The sequence below is a fragment of the Carcharhinus amblyrhynchos genome, chromosome 21 (assembly GCF_965287045.1).
Source record: "Carcharhinus amblyrhynchos chromosome 21, sCarAmb.v2.hapA, whole genome shotgun sequence".
Classification (NCBI taxonomy): domain Eukaryota; kingdom Metazoa; phylum Chordata; class Chondrichthyes; order Carcharhiniformes; family Carcharhinidae; genus Carcharhinus; species Carcharhinus amblyrhynchos.
The window spans coordinates 29,715,057-29,742,430 of NC_137344.1; the positions used below are offsets into that span (position 1 = coordinate 29,715,057).

The following is a 27,374-nucleotide window of genomic DNA, read 5'->3' on the forward strand; positions in this document are numbered from 1 at the left end:
TTCAATATTCCAGACACATTACAAGGTGCATTCACGCATGATAATTGAAGCTGCTATGAAATACACCCCACTTCACAGAAATGCTAACAAATGGGGTGCAAGTCGCACCTGAGCTGAGATTGCTGGCAAAACGCTCCCCCCCCAGACCCCCAACCCCGCAACTAGTAAAATTCTAGCAATGACAGGAAGAATCCTGCAAGTGACCCTCAATTGTACACTGGATAGAAAGGTCATCCTCAACCTTCCTGCTGTGGCACAGTGGTTAGCACTGCTGCCTCACAGTGCCAGGGATCCGAGTTTAATTCCAGTCTGGGGTAACTATCTGGGCTTTGCACCTTCTCCCTACGGGGGTTTCCTCCGGATGCTCCAGTTTCCTTCCACAATCAAAAGATGTGCAGGTTAGGTGAATTGGCCGTGCTAATTTGCCCCTTATCATTGGGGGATTAGCAGAGTAAATACTTTGGGTTACAGGGATAGGGCTTGGGTGGGAATGTTGTCGGTGCGGAATCGATGGACCGAATGGCCTCCTTCTACACTGTAGGGATTCTGTGGTTCTCTGCTGCTGACAGAATTCCAGAATGATTGTGTGATTATGGACACTCCAGCCCCTGTCTTTCCTCCTGATTCAGCAGCCCTCGCCTTCTCTCTTCCTCCTGCAGCCCCCACACCCGTGCCCAATTCTCCAGTCCCATCTCTTTTGTGAGTTCCTGAGGGGCCCCATTTAAATTCTACTCAATAATAATTTCAAAAGCTTCTCGGGTTGTCAAACAGGGCATTTGAGCTTGGCATTCGTTTGTCCAATTTTAAAAGTGGGAGAATTACCACAGAGGATAATTAGAAATGAAAATAATTAGCGAGGAACAGTACACATAAGGGATTGTGTTCAATCACGTAATTACATCTTTCACTAACTGGGAGGCAATCAATTATCCTATTCTTAATCTGCATAAAGTAAATGCACAAGTAGTCGCACATTGGTTAGCACTGCTGCTTCACAGCAGGAGGAACGCAGGTTTGATTCCTGGCTTGGGTTACTACCTGTGCAGAGTCTGCATGTTCTCCCTGTGTCTGCGTGGGTTTCCTCTGCATACTCAGGTTTCCTCCCACGTTCTGCAAGACACGCTGGTTAGGTGGATTGGGCTATGCAAAATTCTCCCTCAGTGTACCCAAACAGGTACCAGGAGTGTGGTGACTAGGGGATTTTCACAGCAACTTCATGGGAGTAAGTCTCTGTGAGCAGTCCTCCTGGCTTTGCAGGAACAGAGTTGGAGATGGCTATATTTGTGAGATCACTTTTAATAAATAGAGTTCTTATGGAAACCAGTGTGTTGTTATGGAATATTTGATTAGCAACTGACATAAACTAATTATTTTCCACAATTTCTGGAAGATGCTGGATAAGCGACTCCAGCTTAGAACGGTCGCTCTCAAAACTAGCAGTTTATCAGGCTGTTCGGACTCCCAGCAGATAACGGCTTGTAATCAGTCCCCAGATGGTACGTTTCATTGTAGTTACAATCTGCTTTCTGTTTGGCCTTTACGTAAAATTTCACTGAGAACTAAAAGTTGATGACGAATTCAAGATATTAATTGGCCCGACTAAAAGTCCCTGCCAGTTGTGCCTCACAGGAAATTAAATGCTTGGGTCTAATGCAGCCCATTATTTCACTACTTAATCTCTATTAACTCTCACTAAGAAGTGTCCAGCTACCTCAAGAGAGCTCATCCGATGCAGCGCAGAATATTAAAGCACCATCTACATTTACAGGAAATACTGCTTAAAGATCCAGCTAAAAGAAAAATACAACTTCTTTAAAATCATCATGGGTGTGATTTTCCCACCCTACTATGCTGGTCAAGAAGCAAAGTCGGGCAGGAAATTTTAGCAGGAAACAAAAAAAAAGTCAGATCGTGCGCAGCATCCAGAAGATCACGATTCCCCTGAGGCATTTTTTTAAAATTACGTAATCAGCCTTCCGCCTGGGAAGGGTGCGAGGCAGATTTTAATATTTATTAGCTCATTCCAATCTGTTTAGTGTGCTCCAAACGCTGTTGTCCAGGTTCACTTGGCTCTCCAACATCACGAGCAGAGATTCCCACGAGCAGAGATCACAGCTGGTTCCCCAGAACAAGGAACCAGGCTTGATGGCCTCACCGGTGGGACCAGAGGCCGCTGGGGCTCCCCAGGAGGTTGGAAGCACGAGTAGGATTTTTTTTGTGGGGTGGGGGGGGGGGGGGGGGGGGGGGGGGGCATCGGCAGTGCCAGTCTGGCACACTGGCAGTGCCAAGTGGGCACAGTCTCACGAGGTGGATGGGAGGATTAGAGGAGGGGAGGAAAGAGGGGACTTGGGGTGGTGAAGCTGGTGATTGGGAGGCTAGGGCTGATCAAGAGGCAGCCAATATTAACCAATCTTCTGGTATACGGAGAGATCAGGCCCATGCGTAATGGCCCCCTGAGCTCCCTGTTCCATCCTCTCTGGCAGGTTAAAGCTCCCCTCCCAGTGATGTGAGTCATCTGTCAGCCTCTGCATTGCACAGTGCTATAAATAACCAATACACAGAATTACTTAGGGAAATTCACTCCCATTATCTTTACATTTTGTCACATCCTCTTCATGCAAGAGGTTAAGTACGTAATATGACAAGGTATCTTAATATGCAATTTCAGTAGTAGTACTCCAGCAGTCAATGTTGCCAGCATGGTGGCACAGTAGTTAGCACTGCTGCCTCATACTGCCAGGGATGCAGGTTCAATTCCAGCCTCAATGACCATCTGTGTGGAGTTTACACGTTCTCCCTGTGTCTGCGCAGGTTTCCTCCGGGTGCTCCGATTTCCTCACACAGTCCAAAAGTATGTGGGTTAGATTGATTAGGGTCAATTTTAACATGGCCAGTGTCTGGGAGATTAGCAGGATAAATATGTGCGGTTATGGGAATAGGGCCTGGGTGGGATTGTGACTCGATGGGCCAAATGGCCTCCTCTGCACTGTAGGGATTTTATGACTTGTGTCCCTGTGGAAGCAAGTAGTAATGAGCTGCCTGTCAGAAGGGGTACCTAATATTACTGTTCTAGTTAATATCAATCCTGCAGAAGCATCCTAGATTACAGAACTATGCCACTCTACAACAAACAGAAAAAGACTCAAGTCCAACTCATGTGTGTATATTGATTGTCCCTTTCTTGGCAACACCGCAAATAAGGGTCACCTGGCTTGGAGAAGGGGAGTAAGCAATCATCCCAAAGGGTGAAGTCCAATCTTAGGCAGAGACATTTAGGGACGTAGGTTGCAGCTATCTGGCTACGGAACAGCTCTTATTTATAAATCCTTTTAGTCTTCAGTCATGGAGTCTCAAAGTGCACCATTATATTTGCATTGCTAATTTTAGTGATTTGTGTATTTATACGCTTCAATAAATTTGCTCCTCCACCCATCTGAACTATTATTTTCCAAAGAGTACATGGATTCTGTGTTCTTCCTATAAAATGCATTACCTCACACTCATTTGTATTGAAATTCAATTGTCACTGATATTCCAATTATAGAATTTCTTCCTTTACACCCAAACTTGTAAGCACTTGTGTTATTTATAACTCTAATTTTAGACTCTGATTTGAAATGCTTATACCCTATGGTGCCTATTTTCTAGTGAAATGGTTTGTGAATTTAGTAGAACTAATAAAACTCACGGCTTCCCCAGATGTCTCATTTCTAAATAAGAATTTTTTGTGCAATTATTCAAATGTCTGCACAATGGATGTTACACCATCTTCTCTCTCTGACAAGCCAGCAAAACACCCACAATACATTATACTATCATTGCGAATAGCTGTGATGCCTCTTCTTAAGTCTGTGTGTGGACAGCCATTATATAAAAACCACAGGCACAGGGGCATGCAAAAGTAGCCAATATTTGAATCACTTGCTAATAAATGTTCAAGTTAAATGAAGAAAAAAAAATGTGTACCTGTCACACACACAGCAGGATTCAGACCTTGATTACTCACGCAGTGATGAGAAGGCCAAATTTCTATCCGCCTTACCATTCTGTTGAATGAGAAATCTAACACTTAAGTCAATGCTGTAAAACATGCCACTCTGCTAGCTTAGCGTGCCACCTCCAGCAGCATCACCTCCACTAGTGTAACGTCACCGCCGCTAGCTTACCCCATTTCCCACATCAACTACAAACAACAATGTATAAAATTAAAAGGGGTCTAGATAACAGATAGGAAGGATCTATTCCTCTCTAGGAGTGGTCAATAAGCAGAGGGTCATAGATTTAAAGTAATTGGAAGAAGGGTTAGAGGACAGTTGAGGGGAAACATTTTCACCCAGGGGAGAGAGGGGATTGGTGTGGCTTGAGCCTGGACCCCCATGTTTGAAAGGGTAGCAAGAAACAGAAATCCCCTTATTACATCCAAAAAAAAAGTACTCGAGTTCCTGCTTGAGGTTCCATAGCCTTCAGTGCGATGTAGCAAGTGCTGCAATGGCTTTAGGCTGGAGGACTCTTTTTGCCAGCACAGATATGATGTAGTGAACATCCCCTTTCTGTGCAGCAAATATTCTACATTCCTATATTCAGGCTGCGACCAAGAATTACTCTATTTTGTACCAAATGTCTCTTTTCAAACGTGTTTCCTACTCAGTATGCAAAAAGAGGCTTTCTCATGTGGTGTAATGAAATTTGCTAATCAAATTATTTTTCGTATCAAGCACAATTTCCCAGAGCACATAGGGTTTACAACAACAGGGGAAAAGTAATTGGGTCATTAGTGCATTGGAGGCTATCATTACATTTAAGATAACATCTGACTGCCCTTCCGAATGAAGGCCAATCTACAATATTTATAGATGTTGCAAAGCACCAATTAATGTTCAACAGTCTCAACAGTTAATTAACAAAGGAAGGAAAAACTATTTCAGAACTTGATAACAAATGTCTGTGTTGTATTTTTCAGATGTTCAAATATAGCTTCCAGATGTGAGCCAAATAGAGAATACAGTATCTTTATTATACAAGACATAATCTTAAACATGCAACTATGAAGGCAATGTACGCTACAGATACTGCCAAAAAACACAATTTACAGAAAAAGCTGATTCATCATCAACACGAAACAGGAATTAAATAATTGACAGAATCTTTTGGATGCTTTTATTTTTAAGCGCAGAAGGCAGTCATTTTGCTTATCATGGCTACATGAATCAATTTTGAGAGTGATGAAGTTAGAAATATCCACAATATCCTTTAATAGACCACTTCTGCAGCTCAGAAACAATTAATGTAGATCAAGAAAAATCCACCTTTACCCTTTGGTTTTCAGCTCCTCGGAGGTCAACTTGCCTAGACAGCCAAGATATTATGGACCAGCTCATCTCCCACAACGGTCTTACCTCAGAGGAGGCAAAAGAGCAGGCTGCAGCAGGAAGTGGATATTTGCCCCTTCTCTTCATGAGGGCATTTGAAGAATATTGAAAAGGCAACACTAAGGGCAAAAGGTTAGTTCGACAGAAGGTACATCTCAAGCCGTTGTTCTTGGGCTCAGCAATGGAGAGCAAACTACCAAGAGGTGCAAAGCTCACACATTTTCACTGCCTTCTGTACCAAACCGGCCAGCCCTTTATGCTTCCTTTTAAACAGCAGTAACTCATTTTGCAAAGATGTTAAAGAGCTACCATAAAAAAAGGCCATTGCACTCTTAAATGGAGCTCCTCCCCCACGTTTAAAAGAAAGCTGCAGAGAATCAGCCAAGGGACAGTTTATTATCTCCTAATTACAGCCTCCAGAAGCAATGGCCTCGCTGCAAATGACTTCACGTTACACACTTTCTATTGCAATCCTTCCAATACGCTGGTGGGCAGACAGAGGTATCCACGTTGACCCCATGCTTAATAAAAGCTTGTTGCAGGCAAAAGCATGGCTGACAGGATTAGATGCCTGCAATAAATGAGTCACCCAGCCGTGCAGTCTAGCACCTTGAACAGAATCATTACACTCCCTTATCAGTTCATCACCGCAGTTAAACTGTGACATCCTTTAGACTTCAGACAGATAATTCTGTTCTGTTTTTCAATCCTTTCAATCTCTGGCAAAGGGATGCAAAAACTTTGTAAAATTAAACACAAAATGTATCACAATGATGTGTGGCATACCACAGTGAAGGCTAGAAAATCCCACTGGGAAGATCGCAGCTTTTAATTTTCCAGCTAACCAAATTTACCCAAATCTAGATTTTAAGAAAGTCAAGAAAGTTAAGAAACCTTGGAAATGAAGAGAAGCAAAATTGTGACAGATGAACACAAGAGGGTGAGGGTAACCTCCAAATGGTGTGGGGGATCTTACACATGCCAAAACAAACATCAGATATTCAGTAAGATGTGCCACGTGTACAGATTCTTAATGACAAGTCAACCAGCTGCTGCTCGAGGTTTCACGAGGCAGAATTGAGAAAAAAACAACAGACCTCTGTGCACTGCAAAAGGCCCAAATTGCTACAGAAAGCAGGACTGATTAAATCCATTAAGAGGTATGAAAGTAATGAACCAAAATAAAAATTAAAAACTGCTGCCAAGCTTGGCAGGCCTGGCCACGTCAACATGACATTTTGTACACCAAATCAATCGAGTTTGAATTTCAATTCCAGATAGGAATTCATAATATGCAGTCAAATCCATCTGTGGTTTCCTGTTAGAAGAAGCTGACAATAGCAGTGTGAAGTGGGAGAGGCTGACATACAGTAACATGGTATTAATTTTACTGTTAACTGTATGAAAATTAATTTACCCCCTGTTCTCCAGTCCTTGCATGAAAGAAGATGGGTTAGCACTACTGCCTCACAGCTCCAGGGACCCGGGGTCACTGTCTGTGTGGAGTTTGCACGTTCTCCTCTAATCTGTGCGGGTTTCCCCTTGGGTGCTCCGGTTTCCTCCCACAGTCTAAAAGAAGAGCTTGTCAGGTGCATTGGCCATGCTAAATTCTCCCTTAGTGTACCCGAACAGGCACCAAAGTGCAGTGACAGGAGATTTTCACACTGGCTTCATTGTGGTGTTAATGTAAGCCGACTTGTGACTAATAAGTAATCAAATAAATGGAAGTTCTTTTAAAAACTTAAACCTCCATTGACTATGCCAGCAGAAACTTTCGTGGTAGAAACCTGCCACACAGTCAGAAAGGTTGGGTTTGGGCACCACTTCAGACAGACAATCTAAGCTGGCACCAGCTCCTAATATTGGATTGAGGTCCAGCACGGGTACTGTTTAAAAATTCAAAGGGTGTGGACCTCACTGGTTCGGCCAGCATTTATTTCCTATCCCGACTTGCCCTCAACAGGGTGGTGGGTGAGTGATCTGCTGCCTTGAACTGCTGCAGTTCAAGTGATGCAAGCAGACCGACAAGTAGACTTACATCAAACCTGCAAAGAAGTTACTGTGAAAATTCCCTACCATGCAGATGAAGGGTAGTTAAGATTATTTAGACTTAGAACATAAGAAATAGGAGCAGGAGTAGGCCAACTAGCCCTTCGAGCCTGCCCCGCCATTCAATAAGATCATGGCTGATCTGTCGTGACTCAGTTCCACATTCCCACCCTCTCCCCATAACCCTTAATCCCCTCTCATCAAAAACCCATCAACCCACTTCTTAAAAATATTTAGCGAGGTAGCCTCCACCACTTCAACGGGCAGAGAATTCCAGAGATTCACCACCCTTTGAGTGAAGAAGTTCCTCCTCAACTCCATTCGAAACCCCCCCCCCCTTTATCTTGAGGCTGTGCCCCCTAGTCCTACTATCTTTTCTGAGCGGGAAGAGTCTCTCCACCTCTATCCTATCCATCCCATTCATCATCTTATACGTCTCAATGAGATCTCCCCTCATTCTTCTAAACTCTAACGAGTACAAGCCTAATTTATTCAGCCTCTCCTCATAGCTCAACCCCCTCAACTCCGGCATCAGCCTAGTAAACCTCCTCTGCACTCCCTCCAAGGCCAAAATATCCTTGCGTAAGTACGGCGCCCAAAACTGCACACAGTACTCCAGCTGCAGCCTCACCAATGCCCTATACAGCCGCAGCAAGACCTCCCTACTTTTCTATTCAATCCCTCTCGCTATGAAGGCCAGCATCCCATTCGCCTTCCTGACCACCTGCTGCACCTGCAGGCTGGGTTTTTGCGCCTCATGCACAAGGACCCCGAGGTCCCTCTGCACCGTCGCATGCTGCAGTTTTTCGCCACTTAAGTAATAACCCTTCCTACCAAAGTGGACCACCTTGCACTTGCCAACATTAAATTCCATTTGCCATTTCCTGGCCCATTCGCCCAGCCTATCTAGATCCTTCTGCAGACTCTCCCCACCCTCCGCACAATTTGCCATTCCACCAATCTTGGTGTCAAGTGACTTCTTTTCAAGTAGGTGAAAATACCCAGAAGATTAAAAATCATTGGGAAAGCAACAAGGTTACTCTTCCCTTAGGACAGCCAAGAACAGAATACAGACAGACAGACAGACAGATGGGCTCACACAAGCCAAAACAAACATCAGAGCTACAGTAACATGTGCCATGGGTACAGATTCTTAAGGGCAAGTCAACCAGCTGGGGTGGTCAATGGGGCAGGCTGGGAACTAGACTGCCTATATCACTCTACAGCTTACCACTGGGAAGTGTGTCTGGGGGAATATTCAAGTCCTCCATTAACATCAAATTTAAGCTAATTTCAGAAATATAGTACACAACTTTCAGAGAAAGTCACATGAGCATTAATCAGAACCAACAAATCATTGAAAAATTACAAGCCAGCATGCTATTACAGTACTAAAATGATATCTATACTGACACTAGGGCTGAAGAATATCATCTGCTTCACTGAAGTTAGATCCCAACACGTTTCTGAAGAGCAGCAGTTGGAAATTCATTGGATCTGGTAAGCTTGCACCATGTTTGAGTTTTGACATCACATGGAGTATGAGACCAGCACAGTGTCAAACCTGATTAAAAGCAGCATTGCCTCAACACTTAGCAAGAGAAGGTGGACAGTTCCACCCAACTAGAGATTTTGAAGTTTAAAAAGCAATAGGGGTTGATCAATTTATGTAGGCATCCACGCACCAGGCATTTTCTTGGATGCAAGAGTCTCAGAGTCAGGTAATATATATGAGTTACAACCTGGGTGGACTCAAAAGGCTTAGCCCAGTTGTTACAGTACTTGTAGCTTCTAAATCAGCAGGAAAAGGGATACCAACCTCACTCAAATAATGGCTCACTCCACTGTAGAAGAAAGTGGGGACTCCTTGACACCTGTTTTTTATCTACTAAAATTCATAACTGCAAATATTAAGTGAGGCGCCTATGATTTTTGGCAGGGGTATACTGTCTGTCTGGTGTGTGAACTCTGAAAATCCATCAATAATTTTTGGGAATTGACTGAGAAATTGAGCATTTTGTGGCTCTGCATGAATAATGCAACAAAGCTAACATTGCTATGAACACTGAAGAAAGCAATGGGTGAAGTCCTAACTTAGAGGCTGATACTGAATTTTTAAACTTACCAACCCGCTATGCAAGTACATCAAACATCTATTGCAATAGCAGTAATGTTATTGCCAAGCACATGTGAGTAAAACTTTGCAGCGTTTGGTTATGGTCACTGAAATCTGCTCGCCAAAAGCCACATCATCTCTAAATTTATATTTTAGTGGCAAAAATAGTAACTTATTGTAATAAAATGATTTAATATTATCCAAAAGACCCTATATAAATGTGGTGTGCAATATTTATGTTATTCTGGTGCTCTGTGTTGTTAGTCATGGCGAGATGGAAGAGCTGCATGGCATCTAGAGCAGAACGTATGGCATCAAATAAGTTTGTTGCACTTGCCTCTGGGTCACAAGGTTGAGCGTTTAACTCCCACTCTAGGACAAGAGCTCAAAAATCAAGGCTGATACACCAACGCAATATTGAGGGGATGCAGCACTGTTGGAAGTGCAGTCTTTTGGATGAAGATTGAACCAACACCCTGTTGGCCACAAGCAAGCTGGGTGCAAATGACCCCAATGCAGCATTCGAGAAGGAGCAGAGGAGATATTCCCAATGTTCTGGCCAATCCTGACTCAGGGATAAGTTTAACTTAGCTGGCTGGACAGCTGGTTAGTAATGCATAACGATGCCAACAGGCGGGTCCATTTCCCACAAACGTTGAGGTTATTCATGAAGACCCCAACTTCTCAATCTTGCCCCTCGCCTGAAGTCTGGTTAAACCGGAACTACAGTCAAAAGTCTGACAACACCAGGTTTTAGTCCAATCGATTTATTTGATAGTAAACTCACAAGCTCACAAGAGGGAGTCCCCTCGAAAGCTTGCGAGTTTACTATCAAATAAATCGGTTGGACTAAAACCTGGTGTTGTCAGACTTTTGACTGTGTTTACCCCAGTCCAACGCCAGCACATCCACATCATGACTAAACCGGAACTAGTCAGCTCTCCCCTTCAAAGATGAGAGTAGCCTATGGTCATCTGAGACTGTGGTGACTTTACCTTACGTGGCCCACATTCATCCCTCAATCAATATTGTAGAAAGCGATTATTTTGTCTTCATCACATTGCTAGGATCTTACTGTGTGCAAATTGGTTGCTGCAATTCTACTGTGATTACACTTCAGAAGTACTTCATTGACTGTAAAGCGTTTTAAGTGGTCATGAGAAACAGTACATAAATTCAAATCCTTTTATGAATATATAATCTGGTGGATCTCGGGTGATGCAAGACATGCTGTTAACGGGACTGGATAGTACATTGGTCGTAGAGGCTGATGATGAGTTGGAAATATTTGATTTAATAGGTGACCATGTATATGGAAATAATTGAGAAAGAGGACGCAAGAGATGAAACTGACTTAGAGCAATCTGCAAAAAATAATCAAGAAGAAATAAAGAAGACAAGAAAGGAAACAATGATACTTTGATCTTGTTCACTGATATTCAAATTAAAATAATGACCTGAGTTAGCTGATTGAAAGATTTCCAAAAGCGTACATCTAAGTCAACAATCTGACACCGGAAGACTGATAAAATTATACGGTAGAGATACCATCATTTAAAAAAAAAACTGGTGAAAGGTATACTGGTGAGGTTTGTATGACTGAGAAAGGAGAGCCTACAAATCACAGGAGAGCTGCACATGGCTAAGCTACAAAGGTCAGTTCTGTGCACTGCACATTTCAAAACTTAAGCACTAGTGTAAGGATTCAGCATCTGAAGCAACAAATGGGAAACTTCATCGAATGAACTGAATCTGCCTGCAGGAGAAACAAACGATCAAAATATCAAGATGACTGGTGTGAAACTGCCTGTTTGAAACGTGGTCACGTGACATGCCAGTGGCTGGATTATATCAATACTATTTGCTGAAGTGCAGATAAAGTGACAATTACAAAGTGATGAAATCCCCATCCTCCAACATCTTAAAAATATTTATTATTGTCACATGTATTAATATACAGTGAAAAGTATTGTTTCTTGCACGCTATACAGACAAAAATATACCATTCATAGAGAAGGAAATGAGAGTGCAGAATGTAGGGTTACAGTCATAGCTAGAGTGTAGAGAAAGATCAACTTAATGCAAGGTAGGTCAATTCAAAAGTCTGACAGCAACAGGGAACAAGCTGTTCTAGAGTCGGTTGGTACGTGACTTCAGACTTTTGTATCTTTTTCCCAAAGGAAGAAGGTGGAAGAGAGAGTGCGCTCCTTAATTATGCTGGCAGCTTTGCCGAGGCAGAGGGAAATGTAGACAGAGTCAATGGATGGGAGGCTGGTTTGCATGATGGATTGGGCTACATTCGTGACCTTTTGTAGTTCCTGGCGGTCTTGGGCAGAGCAGGAGCCATACCAAGCTGTGAAACCAGAAAGAATGCTTTCTATGGTGCACCTGTAAAAATCGGAGAGAGTCATAGCTGACATACCAAATTTCCTTAATTGTTTCTCAGCTTTTCCATTGCATTTATGTAACATTCACTCATTAAGAATATTTATTCAGGAACACAGTAAACAAACAATTTTGAAAAAAGTCACGCCAAATAATCACACAGAATGAAAGGAGTTGTAGAAGTTTTTTTTCATTACTGAGGAATTAAACTTGTCACATACACTGAAGAATACGATTCAAACTGCTCATTCGAAATTAAAATTGGAGCTAGGCTTTGTGGAGAAACCATTTTCAATTATTCACAGGCTTGTGTGCATCATTTCTCATCTGCTTGGGTCACAGTCTCAATATTCACCTCAGTTGCCTGTGTAGCACAACATGTCCTCTGAGTGACTCCACATGACTAATTCATGCTCCTCCACTCACATCTGAAAAGCACCCATTCAAAATAACCCACCAGACATTTCCAACCTTTCGATGGGGAATAAAACAAATAGACAACGATGCCTCCTCACTATCTGTCTCTCTGAGGCTCTCACTAAAATGACAAAAACATTTGAAAGGAGACAGGTGCACAACACAAATTACCCTTTGCTGAATTATTATCTTTTAAAGGATGTTCTCCCTTAAGTCAGTAAATTCACTAACACTGTACTTTCATTAAAATAAATGAGAACAGAATCCTATAGTGCAGAAAGAGGCCATTTGGTCCATGGAGCCTGCACCGACAACAATCCCACCGAGGCCTTTTCCCCGTAAGCCCACGTATTTACCCTGCCCTATTTATGAGTGTAACACTACATTCTGCGCTCTCTCCTTTCCTTCTTTATGAATGGTATGCTTTGCCAGTATAACACGCAAGAAACAATACTTTTCACTGTATACTAATACATGTGACAATAATGAATCAAATTTTAAAAAATCCTTCTGACACCAAAGAACAATTTAGCATGACTAATCAATCTAACCCACACATCTTTGGAGTGTAGGAGGAAACCGGAGAACCCGGAGAAAGCCCACGCAGACACAGGAGAGCTTGCAAACTCCACACAGAGTTCCAAGGCTGGAATTGAGCTTGGGTCCCTGGAGTTGTGAGGCAACAGTGCTAACCACTGTGCCACCCGTGCATGAACATTAATGAGTTAATGGACAGGGCATCATCTAAAAATGTGTTTGATAACTGAAGTGTGATTGTGACCTTGTTTGGTGCAATCTGGAGGAATTACTATAGTACATCCTAATCCGTCATGAATTATAAATCTTGTGTTCTTATATCAAATCCAGCATCATCTCTCAATGCATTTGCATTAGCAAGGCATTTATTGCCGCATTCCAACATACAATGGCCTGAATTCTCCTTTCTTGTTCACCCCACCACTGCTGCCAGCGAAAATGGAGAACTTGACGCTCAGCCAAAACTCCCTTCACTGCAGCAGGACTGGAGAATTCCAGCTGTGGGTGAGTTCTGAGAATTCTGACCCATGTTTACTATTAAAGGAACTCAAAGTTTCTACAAAAGAAAACTGATCTTGTTTCTCGGGATTTCAAAAGAAGTGCACTGCTCCTGTAAGTAATTACTACATAAAAATGCAGAGGTGGCATAGCGGTCAGCACTGCAGCCTCTCGGTGCCAGGGAGCCGGGTTCAATTCCAGCTTTCGGTGTCTGTTGTTGTGAAGCTTGCATATTCTCCGTGTCTGTCTGGGTTTCCTCTGGGTGTTCAGGCTTCCTTCAACACTCCAAAGATGTGCAGGCTGGGTTGATTAGCTATTTTAAAATGCCCCTCAGTGTCAGGGAGATTAGCAGGGTAAATATGTGGGGATAGGGCCTGGATGGGATTGTCGTCAGTGCAGGCTTTTTGGGCTAAATGGCCTCCATTGAATGGCATTGCAGGGATTCAATGATCTACGATCACATTATTGTTTAATCACATGCTATAATTACCACAACGTCTAAAGTCATCTTGAGCGATAAGCAATGAAGAAAACACATCAAGTTCTCAGAATAGAACATATACAACTCTTAATCTAATTCTTATCCCAATAAATCAGAAAATTGCACAAACTAAACACTTGGCACAACAAATTAATATACAAATTCATATCAGGTTTACTCTTCGAAATATATTTCTCTGAAATCATCCAACCATCTGTGATGTTATTTAATCAGAACAGTAACTGCACTAAATTTAGAAGATTGAGTGTTCACTGTTCAATGAGAACTTAAAATAAACCTGCCCTAAAATAGTTCTGGTGTATCAGTGCGTCAAATGAAGAGTGGCTTTGGGGATTATCTATCGCAAGGTGATAGACCAACATAGTGCTTGAAAACACAAATCTGTGCAAGCCAAGCAAAAGTAAGTTCCATTCAAAAATAATTACAGGACCCACCAAAATATGAATACTTTAAATCAGTAGAACATAGGTCTTCCACCCCTTCGCCAGACACCTAGTATATACCAGTCCAATGCAAGTTAGATATCACCATTATTATTTAGCAGGGTGATTTTAGAACCATAGAATGCTTAGTGGTGAGGAAAGCCATTCAGCTCATTGAGCCTGAGCCTGCACCGACTCTCTGAAAGAGCATCCTAACTAGCCCAAATGCATCATATGGCAATGAGGCTCAGGGAATTCAATCAAAATTGTAATTGAGCAACTTCTCAGCACACAGCATCAAACAGAATCTCTACGCTTCGGATGCTATCGATCGTTATACTACTGACAAGAGTCGCACCCAAGTTCCAAGTCAAATGGCTTAGAAGACAAGTGCGTTTTAACAATTGTTCCAAAAATTCAGAGCACAGCAATGATCTGTAGTCATCATAGAAAAACATGAAATCAAAACTAAATTAAAATCATAAATTATAGATCTCCATTTTCTTGCTGGCATCATGCATATTGCAGGATTTTAAGATGCTGGGAAGCACCAGCTAACATATCACAGACACTAAACTAACACAGTATCAGAACCATTAAACGTACTGATCACCTTTCGATGCTGTAGATGTTCCCCAAGTAGTTATACTCCTTCTTTAATTGTCCTCAAAGGTTTGAAGTAGGAGGTATAGGGGGACGTCTGTAAAAGTCATGCATTTGGCCAGGCTTTTATTTCAGTTTATTTGCTATTTCAATTATTAAATACTTGCCTTTGAACAAAAAATATTTGGTTATTAATTTTGCATTTTACTATACTATGACTGTCTACAATAAACCATTTAGAAATTACATCACATTTCTAATGTAGACAGAAGTGGAGAAAGAAAAATGCACTCTTTCCAAGTTATGCTCAGATCTGATAAAATACAATCTATAAAAATAACAGGTATATGCCTTCAAATATGAAAATTAAAGTTTTAACTTAGTTAAACATTGAACATAATTGTAGAAAACCTGCTTACAAGACATTGCAACCAGTTGACAGACACATGGATGCATGAATTTTATAAATGTCCCCTTAAACCTCCCACTCTAACTTTTGTTATGAACAATTAAGAAAGGAGGGGGCCACTGATGAACATAGAAAGGCCTGAAAGATTTGGGCATACTGAACTTGCGTCTAACTCTACGCCCCAAATTCTGCAACCTTTAGGTCACATAGTTGAACGTGTCCCGGTCATAGGTACAAATAAGCAGAAAATTCCAGATCATACCACTATGTCTACATCAAGCATGCATTTGCCTACTTTAAGAGGAATCAACTATCAATCATTACGCAAGGATATTTTGGCCTTGGAGGGAGTGCAGAGGAGGTTTACTAGGCTGATACTGGAGTTGAGGGGGTTGAGCTATGAGGAGAGGCTGAATAAACTAGGCTTGTACTCGTTAGAGTTTAGAAGAATGAGGGGAGATCTCATTGAGACGTATAAGATGATGAATGGGATGGATAGGATAGAGGTGGAGAGACTCTTCCCGCTCAGAAAGGACAGTAGGACTAGGGGGCACAGCCTCAAGATAAGTGGGGGGGGGGCGGTTTAGAACGGAGTTGAGGAGGAACTTCTTCACTCAAAGGGTGGTGAATCTCTGGAATTCACTGCCCGTTGAAGTGGTGGAGGCTGCCTTGCTAAATATTTTTAAGATGCAGGTTGATGGGTTTTTGATAAGAGAGGGGATTAAGGGTTATGGGGAGAGGGTGGGAATGTGGAACTGAGCCACGACAGATCAGCCATGATCTTATTGAATGGCGGGGCAGGCTCGAAGGGCTAGATGGCCTACTCCTGCTCCTATTTCTTATGTTCTTATTCTTGGCAGCAACCACTCTAGATTTGAATTTAATGTGCAGCTGAGAACAATTTTACTTACTGAGAAAATACCTCAGAAAAGAACAATAAATGTTCCAAAAGCGGCTTGCAACACGTTTTATATTTTCTATAATCATTCTAGGGTAGTTGAGAAGCCATCTGCAAAACTGGAAGGATCTGTGAGTAATTGTAGGTCAGAAGTGGAACGTGAGATAACATTACTATGTTATCTTGCAGAGTTCATCTATCACATGCTATCTCTCCCATTTTCTGTATCTTGGATTCTGTATCTTGAAGATCCTTTGGTTGTTTCATTCTGTTGGGGTTGGTGGGAGAGCACATGTTTATTAGTGTCACAACTAGGCTTACATTAACACTGCAATGAAGTTATTGTGAAAATCCCTTAGTTGCCACACTCCAGCGCCGGTTCGGGTACACTGAGGAAGACTTTAGTGCAGCCAATGCATCTAACCAGCACATCTTTTGGACTGTGGAAGGAAATTGGAGCACCTGGAGGAAACCCACACAGACATGGGAAGAATGTGCAAACTCCACACACACTGACCCAAACTGGGAATCGAACCCGGGTCCCTGGGGCTGCGAGGCAGTAGTGCTAACCAGTGTGCCACCTTGCTGCCCTAATTAGTCACAGATCAGCATCAATGAAAGACAAGAGCATTTGCTGCCCACGCACTCAGTCAGGGCTAATCATCATGGGTGGCACAGTGGTTACACTGCTGTCTCACAGCTCCAGAGACCCCGGTTCAATTCCCAGCTTGGGTCACTGAATGTGCGGAGTTTGCACTTTCCTCCCATGTCTGCATGGGTTTCCTCTGGGTGCTCTGGTTTCCTCCCTCCATCCAAAGATGTGCGGGTTAGGTTGATTGGCCATGCTAAATTATCCCTTACTGTCCCCTTAGGGGATTATCAGGATAAATATGTGGGGTTATGGGGATAAGGCCTGGCTGGGGTTGTGGTTGGTGCAGACTCTATGGGCTGAAAGACTCCTACAGTGCAGGAAGCCAATGATTCTATATCGATCTGGGGGGAAATTAAATAAGATTAGACACTCTTTGCTTGAAACTAATTACGCAAAAATAACAAAAAACTGATATGAGTCACATTTATTAAAATTTACATTTCAAACTAAGTAACTTCTGAAAAAATGAGTGTTACATGCATCATTAAGAACTATTATTGAGCAAAATCATGGAAGATTGATTGTGCCATCATTAGTTACACTTTTACCTCATGTTCAAAATTCTGTAATTTGATTTTCCACACAAGAATATTTCCACTGTCACAAAATCTAATTTAGGTCATAGCCTGTTAAAAACCATACAAGTTGTACAATTGAATGACAATAAGTACAGGGTATATAAGAGCACACCTACACATAAACGTCCAATAAATCTGCACAATGTCATGACTTAAGCATCAGATCATATCAGGTGGTTCAAGATGGCGAACTGGAACATACTCTGCTGCAACAAAATGCGCTTCCATCAGATTCAAGGCATTATCTAACAACAGCAAGAACGCAAAACCTTATCAGCATCAACTGACTCGGGGGTAGGATGCCTGCTTTTAGACTAACTGATTTGGAAGGAGTTACCTCTGTGTAAACATACATAACAATGGGGTGGGGGGGGGGGGGGATGTGCTGGGATTATTTGGGAGGCAGGGGGGAATATAGCAAAATCAAATACTTTGGAGAGAGGATCCGAGACTTTAAGGACTGGATGATTGCTCTTTGATGAGAAGCAGACATGGACATGTTGGGAAAATTGCTCAGTTACACAAAGTAATAATAAAAATAAAATGTATTCAGAATTGAAGATTGCACATGGCTCTGCTTGTCATTGAAGACCACACAGCTTCCAGAATGTCACACTGAAGTGTAAAGAACAGAAGACAAAGTGTGTTGCAGAGTAGAATAGTCAAGGCCAGTTCAAATGACAATCAAATCCAGAGTTTATCTGTGAGGAGCAGGCGGTAAGACAGATGTGTTCTATCATCTCCTGAGGAGTCAGATTCTCAGCAGCCTAATGAAGGAAGAGGTTCAGCCAAAGTTTATTAAAACACACAATATCACCAAATTAACAGGCCTACTTAAATAGAAATGTAAGAAGATGTTTACTAGTCAGTGACAAAAATTCAGATTTTTGGTGCTGTAATCCTGCCGTTGTTAACAGACCCTCAAAGAGAGCGGAAAGCTGAAACTTTCTTCTCAGTGAGCTCGCTGCACGGCAATTTGACGCAGATCATAATTCCTGGAAAAGTCAATTGCAGATGATCACAAGTCTTGCAGCAGAGAAAGGAAATACAATATCTTATCGGTGGGTTACAAGTTCGCCTGGTAATAATCAATTCACTATGAAGCTGGCTTGCAAACTGAGGACTCCATACACATTTGCACATTCAATGGATCTCCGGAGATGATGTCTGTTCCAAAGAAAACCACTAGTGGAAATGACTAAGGCACTTCCCAGTAAGATTTTCATTTCTTGTGATGTACAGCTCAGTGCCTGCATAACCTCTGGGGAGTTAGAGTGTTACGAGGGAGATTTTCATTGTGTCAGAAACCAATATCCTTGTTTATTCTTGGCTTGAAATAATCAATTAATTTGCTAAATATCGATGAGAAGGGAACTGGATTGCTCCATGGAGGGTTAGCATAGACCCCATAGGCCAAATGGACTTCTCTTGTGGATTTATGAGATCAATGCAGTCAGATGGACACAGTTAATTCTATAGTTGCTTCCCTATGCCATGTCTACTGTGCTGGTTGACCTCTCTTAGTGATGTGGTCCTCCTTGTGTCCCCTTCCTTACTCAGAAACCTGGCTGAAAGACCAAGGCCATAGGGTGCCAATGTAGTTGAAAATAATGATAGAGAAGACAAAATCTGTTATGATTAACTGTACTCACACAATTAAAAGTGAGCAGAACAGTTAAGGAATCTAGACACAAATCTACCCATCACATCTAGGCGATGTAAAGCAAATTTGGGGGACCGCATGCAATGCTCGTTCTTGGCTGTACAGCAATGCAGAACTTAAAAGGTGCAAGAAACAATTACAGGCCACACATAATTTATAATTCCCGGAAGATGCCATAAAAAGGATCACACAGTACAAAAACATGCACGGCAAAGTGAATTCGGAGGAACACTGGCCTACTCCTGACCTTTTTTCCAACCTTCCTGCCATGAACTGACAGCTGGGAAATAGGTCCCTTAAACATCCCAAATCTCCCATGAACTGTAACCAATGTTTGTATACATGACGCAGAGCGATAGTGCAGCATGAGAGTAGCAGCTAAAACTTTAATTAAACTATAACACACCACAGGCAAAATGGGATGCTGCCATTCCCCAATCTTTTGCAAAAGTTGATAACTACGACACTCTTAAGTGTTGCATTAAGGCTAAAGCTAATAGGGAGATTTATACGATAAATAATAAATAGAATAAACAAGTTACTAATAGTACAAATCACAAGGGATTCAATATGTGGATCAAGCAATCATTTGCAATGAGGAGCTTGTAGTTGGCAAGTTTCCATTCACTGTATGAAAATCAATTACTGTAAACTGAGCTCAAAATCATGAGAATAATCTGTGTTTATCTGGGGTCAAAGGTTTATAAATACAGCAATCAATCATCAGCCAAGGAATTTAAAATGAAAGATTTCTGCATCCCATCCACAGGATCATTTGCTGAACAGATGTGCATTTATCCGTCAAGCTTTGCAAATGTATTAATGCCATTAGAGTTTGTTCAGGATTTAGGATAAAGAGTTTTTATCCTGGCTAATTTGCAGATCAAACAATCTGCCCTGCTCCCATCGCTAACTTATCACTGGCCTTCTAACTTAAAGTGGACCTGGCAGGCGGGGGAAGGGAGGAGGCACAAGAAGGAAGCCAATTTCCTTAATGCAACCAGTAAATCTGCTTATCCCCTTCATCATTCGTCTTGGCATCTCATCATTGACAAAGGGACGTGTTAATGCCAGGATGTTAACCTTATTCTATCAGCTGTGCAAAATGCAGAGAGATCGGGCACTGATTTTACTGTTGCCCGTCATCTCTCAACAAAAAAAAATTGTTGTACATAAAGATTTAATCTCCAAATCTTACTGAAGAATTTTTTCTGCGCTCCGTTTGAAGATGTTTGTTTGTTTGTGCCATAAACAGTTTTACAACACTGTAACTCTCTTGGGGGCATAAAATCATCCAATATCTCACCTTCCTTGAAGTCTGTTAATTTTGTATTTGCACCAACAAAGCCATAAATAATGGGGTATTGTATGGGACAACATTTCAATTAGGTCTATTTTTTGTGAGGCAGCAAACTGAAAAATAATCCAGGTGATTCGCTCTGCAACATTACATTGATGCAGCCATACTCTGCTTTTGGAGTAAAGTAATAACTGTAGCTGCAAGATCAAACACGAGAAGAAAATTGGTTTGAACTGTAATGGATGGATTATTCAACATGATGCCTTTTGTTATTTTCTCCTCTCCTGGCCATTCATATTTTGCTGGGTAAATGTTGCATTGTCAACAATTGCTGGCGATCATTCTTCATGCATAAGCAAGGATAGAGACAACTGTCTGACTGCACAGTCACACAGCATCTGAGGCACATTCATTTCTGCTTTAAGCAGATATCCACACAGTTGCTCACTCCAACATATGACACAAACAAGCATTGTCACCTTGGCTATTCTTTCCTCCTCTTTTCCCTAATTTGAATTCATTAAGGCCAATTGGAGCAACCATACCTGTAAACCTTTATGATTTAGGCCTCTATGACCAGGCCCAAAATAATTCAATCAATATTTATCAAGAATTGAAAGGAAAACCTTCTTGTCTGTACAGGTGGAATATTAACTGGAATAAAACAAGCTAGTTTGAGTCACAGGGATGATTGGATGATGGGGGGTTTAAAGGATCAAAAAAATCTCCTCTCAGACAGCACCCCCTCCTACCCTGCCATTTCTGGCTTTAACTGAAATCACAAGGCAAGTGGGTAGCCAATATGATTCAAGCTTCCAGCCTCACTCTCCTGCAGGTTTCATACTTCAACTGTCAGCCAGGACTCCTCAGCCTCCAGGAAACCAACAGCTTCCTCAGGTCGAGGGGAGACGATGGCCCAGTGGTATAATCGCTGGACTGGTAATCCAGAAAGTCAGCTAATGGTCTGGGGATCCAGATTCGAATCCCGCCACAGCAGTTGGTGGAAATTGAATTAAATATAAAAAAAAAACTGGAATGATGACTATGAAACCATTGTTGACTGTTGGAAAAACTCATCTGGTTCACTAATGTCCTTTAGGGAAGGAAATCTATTGTCCTTACTGGTCTGCTCTGATGTCTCCAGAGTCAAAGCAATGTGGTTGACTCTCATCTAGGGATGGCCAATAAATGCTGGCCAGCCAGCGACATCCATATCACACAACTAAATAAAGAAAAAGTCAAGGGTCACGTGCATTCAGGAGCCAAGATGGTTCCCACAAACTTCCTATACAGACCTGCTCCCTGTAGCTCCGAATATTCTGCCTTATGACTTGGTACTCTTTTGTACCTTGTGCCTCCAAGAACTGCAAAATGAATTTAAAGCCAATCAGTATGGCAATTGTGATTTCAATCACGAGAAAGATTACTTGATTACAATTACAGTGTGGAAAATCCTGAATGAGGAACTTTGTCTCTTTTGAAAGCTGAGATAATAACTCATCAGATCTTCCCACAGTTCAGTAAAGAATCATTTTTCCATATAACCTGCAAGCTATAAGAATAGTTAACAATCTAGACAAGAACTGGGACATACTCATGAAGTTGAATTTGAGGGTATTAATTCTCTAATTAATCACTTTCTACACAGAATGAGATCATAATAATGTTTGTGACATGAGTCATTCAATCCCAGAGTTATCCAATTTACAAGATTTTCATAAAACTGAGTTTGACCAAGATTGTAATTATTCTGAGGCTGGCTTTCCACATGCAACTGTAATGACAGACCAGTCAACAATAACATCAAAGACATTCAGTGTTTGTTAATCTCCACACATTCTAGGTCTGAACGATCATTTTGCTGATGAAGCTAATTAACATGAATCATAATCTAACTTTCAATTTTTTTTTACAAAGTTATTTTTGGGAACATGATAAAGAAAAATGCAGCCCACCCATGAAACTCTAATTTTTGTGAGCGAGACTTTCCTTGTAAAATCGGTTGGCTGACTGGATTCCAAATTTAACAAACGCTATGGGATCTTTATCATTGACTCAAAATAAAAGGACTTTGGCAAGCAAATTAAAAACATTCAACTGTTTCTCACACCCACATGAAGGAACAAGATTTTTTTTTATTCAAGAGGATAATGCTGACAACTCATGGGGGAAATAATTGTACCTTGCTTTGAACCTCCAATCTCCTCATTTCTATAACAGAGCTTCAACCCCAACCAATAAAATATTGATGCCACTGGCATCAAACTGAATGTTCGGAGAACAAAATCCTGTTTTGTGTCTTTGTCAGGTTAGTTCCTTTCATAACATACTCACACCTGGATATGTACCTTTTAAATTTTGACCCAAACAACAGATCATATTTCAAACTGTTCCCCAGCAATTGTTGTATTGAAGAAGTTTTTAAATTTATTTATTCGTGTCACAAGTAGGCTTACATTAACACTGCAATGAAGTTACCGTGAAAATGTCCTTGTCGCCACATTCCGGCGCGTGTTCAGGGATACGGAGGGAGAATTTAGCAAGGCCAATGCACCTAACTAGCACTACTTTCAGGTTGTGGGAGGAAACAGGAGCACCCGGAGGAAACCAACACAGACACGAGGAGAACTTGCAAACTCTGCACAGTGACCCAAGTTGGGAATCAAGCATTGCTGTGAGGCAGCAATGCTAACCATTGTGCTACCGCGCTGCCCTGTTGAACTGAATGTCCTGTCAACCATGTGGTGTGCATCCCAGGACCTGAAGTCCAAATTCTTACAAAAGCAGTTGTCAAATTTGAATTCAGTTAATAAATCTGGAATTAAAGAGCTGGCATCAGTAATGGCGACTACAAAACAATTGTATTGTCAAAGTGTTCTTTAAGGAAGGCAAATCGGTGACTCCAATCCCTTGGTAAGGTGGATGGTTCATAATTGCCAACTCCAATGGGCTAGCAAGCAAGGAAGGCAACTCAGAGGGCCTGAATGACATTATTGTTACTAGAGAGGCGGTGCACGACAGACTGGAGGGGCTGGTTGTGGACAAGTCCCCAGGACCAGATGGAATGCATCCAAAGGTTCTGAAGGAAATGGCGGAGGTGATAGTGGATGCCTTGGTGATTATTTTCCAAACGTCGCTGGATTCCGGGGAAGTGCCGGAAGATTGGAAAACGGCTAATGTTACGCCGTTGTTTAAGAAGGGTGGCAGGCAAAAGGCGGGGAATTATAGGCCGGTTAGTTTAACGTCTGTTGTAAGAAAAATGTTAGAATCCGTGATCAAGGAGAAAATAGCAAGGCATCTTGAGGAGAATTGTTTGTAGAGCAGACACAGCACGGTTTTGTTAAAGGGAAGTCGTATCTGACGAATTTATTGGAGTTCTATGAGGATGTGTCTAGGGCGGTGGATAGAGGAGAGCTGGTGGATGTGGTCTTTCTTGATTTTCAGAAGGCGTTTGACAAGGTGCCTCACAAGAGATTATTGCAGAAGATCAGGGGACATGGAGTTGGGGGTAGGGTGTTAGCGTGGATAGAGGATTGGCTGTCAAATAGGAGGCAGAGAGTGGGGGTCAATGGGTGCTATTCGGATTGGCGGTTGGTGCCTAGTGGAGTGCCCCAGGGGTTGGTGCTGGGGCCTCAGCTATTCACCATTTATACAGATGATCTGGAGGAGGGAACCGAGTGTATGGTGTCGAAATTTGCTGATGACACCAAGATTGGGGGAACGGCAAATTGTGCGGAGGGTGTGGAGAGTCTGCAGAAGGATCTAGATAGGCTGGGCGAATGGGCCAGGAAATGGCAAATGGAATTTAATGTTGGCAAATGTGAGGTTGTCCACTTTGGTAGGAATAATGGTAGGAAGGGCTATTACTTACGTGGCGAAAAACTGCAGCATGCGACGGTGCAGAGGGACCTCGGGGTCCTTGTGCATGAGTCGCAAAAACCTAGCCTGCAGGTGCAGCAGGTAGTCAGGAAGGCTAATGGGATGCTGGCCTTCATAGCGAGGGGGATTGAATATAAAAGTAGGGAGGTCTTGCTACAGCTGTATAGGGCATTGGTGAGGCCGCAGTTGGAGTACTGTGTGCAGTTTTGGTCGCCGCACTTACGCAAGGATATTTTGGCCTTGGAGGGAGTGCAGAGGAAGTTTACTAGGCTGATTCCGGAGTTGAGGGGGTTGAACTATGAAGAGAGGCTGAATAAACTAGGCTTGTACTCGTTAGAGTTTAGAAGAATGAGGGGAGATCTCATTGAGACGTATATGATGATGAATGGGATGGATAGGATAGAGGTGGAGAGGCTGAGAGGCTCTTCCCGCTCAGAAAGGACAGTAGGACTAGAGGGCACAGCCTCAGGATAAGGGGGGGGGGGGGGTGGTTTCGAATGGAGTTGAGGAGGAACTTCTTCACTCAAAAGGGTGGTGAATCTCTGGAATTCTCTGCCCATTGAAGTGGTGGAGGCTACCTCGCTAAATATTTTTAAGACGCGGGTTGATAGGTTTTTGATAGGCAAGGGGATTAAGGGTTACGGGGAGAGGGCGGGAATGTGGAACTGAGCCACGACAGATCAGCCATGATCTTATTGAATGGCGGGGCAGGCTCAAAGGGCTACTCCTGCTCCTATTTCTTATGTTCTTATGTTCTCACCAGCATCTTCCCAAAAGCAATTAGCGATGGGTAGTGAAGAATGACTTTGCCAGCAATGCTCACATCCCATAAATGGGAAAGAAAAAGAGATTGACTGTTCATTCATCTCTGCAATTAGCTAAATTATCCCAGCAAGTTTGTACTCCCAACATGCATCACGGAATTCAGATACATTCACCCCATGTGTTTCCATCTATTGATTCTAATGAACATAACAACAAATATTTTGCTATCAAATCCAAGTAAAATCTTTGTAAACTTGTTCAAGGCGACCGTTCTTCCAACTCCCCCATTGCAACATGAAATTTTCAGCTTTGCATCAGAAAATACCATTTTTCTATTTGAAAATGGTACAAACCGATACAAATAAAAATCTTGCTAGTCTTTCTTAAAACATAGTAACCTAGTACAGCAATATATCTTCATCATCATTGTGAACCAAGGCTCTTACTATTGGAAGGTATTAGCCACCACAAGCAATTAGAATTCATTGGGCTTTAAGTAACGTTAACAATATATAAACTAGAGTAAAACATCTCACACATATGCAAAGTGCAATAAGGACTGTGTTCTTGGCCATGTTCTTCCAATAGTTACCACACTGACATGTATCCAGCAAGATGAAAATCTGCCCAGGTATGTCCTGTACATGAAAGGCAACACCAATCCAACCTGGCCAATTACTGCCCCATCATTACACCTCTCAACCAAAGTAATGGAAGGGGTCACAGACAATGCTATTAAGCAGCATCTGCTAGCCAATAATTTGCTCACTGACACTCAGTCTCAATCCCACCAGTCACTCAGCTTGCAACTTCATTAAGCCTTGATCCACTGATTGTAGTCATGCCTGGCACAAATGAAGATGATTGTGCTGGTTGGAGGTCAGTCATCTCAGTTCCAGGACATCACTAATAAGAATTCTGCAAGGTAGTGTCCTAGGCCCAACCATCTTCAGTCCCTTCATCAATGACCTTCCTTCCATCTTCCAGGGATTTTCACTGATGATTGCAGAAATGTGCAGTACCATTCGCAACTCTTCAAATACAGAAGCAGTCCAGGACCATATGCAGAAAGACCTGGATAACATTCAGGCTTGGACTGACAAGTGGCAAGTAATATTCTTGCCACATAAGTAATCAGCCATCTCCCCCCCGAATTAGAATGGCATTACCACTGCAGAATCCCCTATGATCAACATCCTGGAGTTGACCACTGACCAGAAACTGAACCAGTTTAGGCACATAAATACCTACAATGAACACATCAGAGACTGGAAGTGCTATGCAGAGTTAGTCACCACCCCCCCATCCCCCAACTCCCCAAAACCTGCCCAACAGCTACACAGCACAAGTCAAGAGTGTGATAGAACACACTCCATTTACGTGGATGAGTGCAGCTCCAAAAACACTAAAGACAGGTTTGACACCCCAGGACAAAGCAGCCATTTGATTGGCATTCCATCCACCACTTATGCAGTGTCTGCAGTGTGTGCCATCTACAAGATGCACTGCAGCAACTCACTTCTTAGACAGCACCTTCCAAACCCAAGACCTCTAACACCTTGAAGGACAAGGACATCAGGTGTCTGGAAACACCACCACCTGCAAATTCTCCACCAAGCCATTCACCATTCTGACTTGGAAATGTATCGCTATTCCTTCACTTACTGGGTCAAAATCCTGGAACACTCTCTCTAACAGCACTGTGGGTGCAGCAGTTCAAGATAGCAGCCTACCACCACCTTCTTGAGTCAATTAGGGATGGGTAATAAAAATATTGGCCTAGCCAGTGATGCCCACAACCCACAAAATGATAAAAACTCTGACCAGGAGTTACTCCCTGACTAGTTAGGGCTACAATATATGAATAATCAAAAATGCTACAATCTGCTGGTCTTAAAGCCAGTGGGTACCTTCTCCTTGCTCGTTTAATCATGGTATTACAATGACAAGTTACAAACTTATGGAGCCCACCAACTTTTCCATCTCAAAGGCTTGTTCTGGCACAGGATATACGCGTGTCTCCGCAATACACAATCTCCTGATGTTTTGGACTTAAGAGGACTTGATTCCAGTTCAAAAAAGTGAATTAAAATGCTGTTCTCCCATCAGACAAAAGTTGACTGCAACCAGGAATTCTTCTTCTGATGAATGCGTTCTGGACAACGTGAAAGCGTCTGCAAATTATCTGTGTGTGTTTTTAATTCCGACATGAAAGATTTAATATATATCAAAGTGCTGTTCAACTTTGGAATATCTTCAAGAGTGATCTACTTAAGGAAGCTTTATGATGATTACAGAAAAAAGGAAAGCTCCACAGCCTATTCACTTTCAT

The 27,374-nt window shown here is 42.2% G+C and overlaps 1 protein-coding gene across 5 annotated transcripts in view; it reads right to left on the reverse strand.

The window, feature by feature from the left end:
- LOC145356310 (neuronal-specific septin-3-like) overlaps positions 1–27,374 on the reverse strand; it is a 264,326-nt gene that overhangs the window by 90,076 nt on the left and 146,876 nt on the right. For 4 of the 5 annotated variants that reach the window (XM_080208914.1, XM_080208910.1, XM_080208913.1 and 1 more), the window contains one exon: positions 21,694–21,762. The exons of the other annotated variant lie outside the window; for it this stretch is intronic. In XM_080208914.1, coding sequence (XP_080065040.1) covers positions 21,694–21,762 — 69 coding nt within the window. The remainder of the gene's footprint in view (positions 1–21,693; positions 21,763–27,374) is intronic. 5 annotated transcript variants of the gene reach the window in all.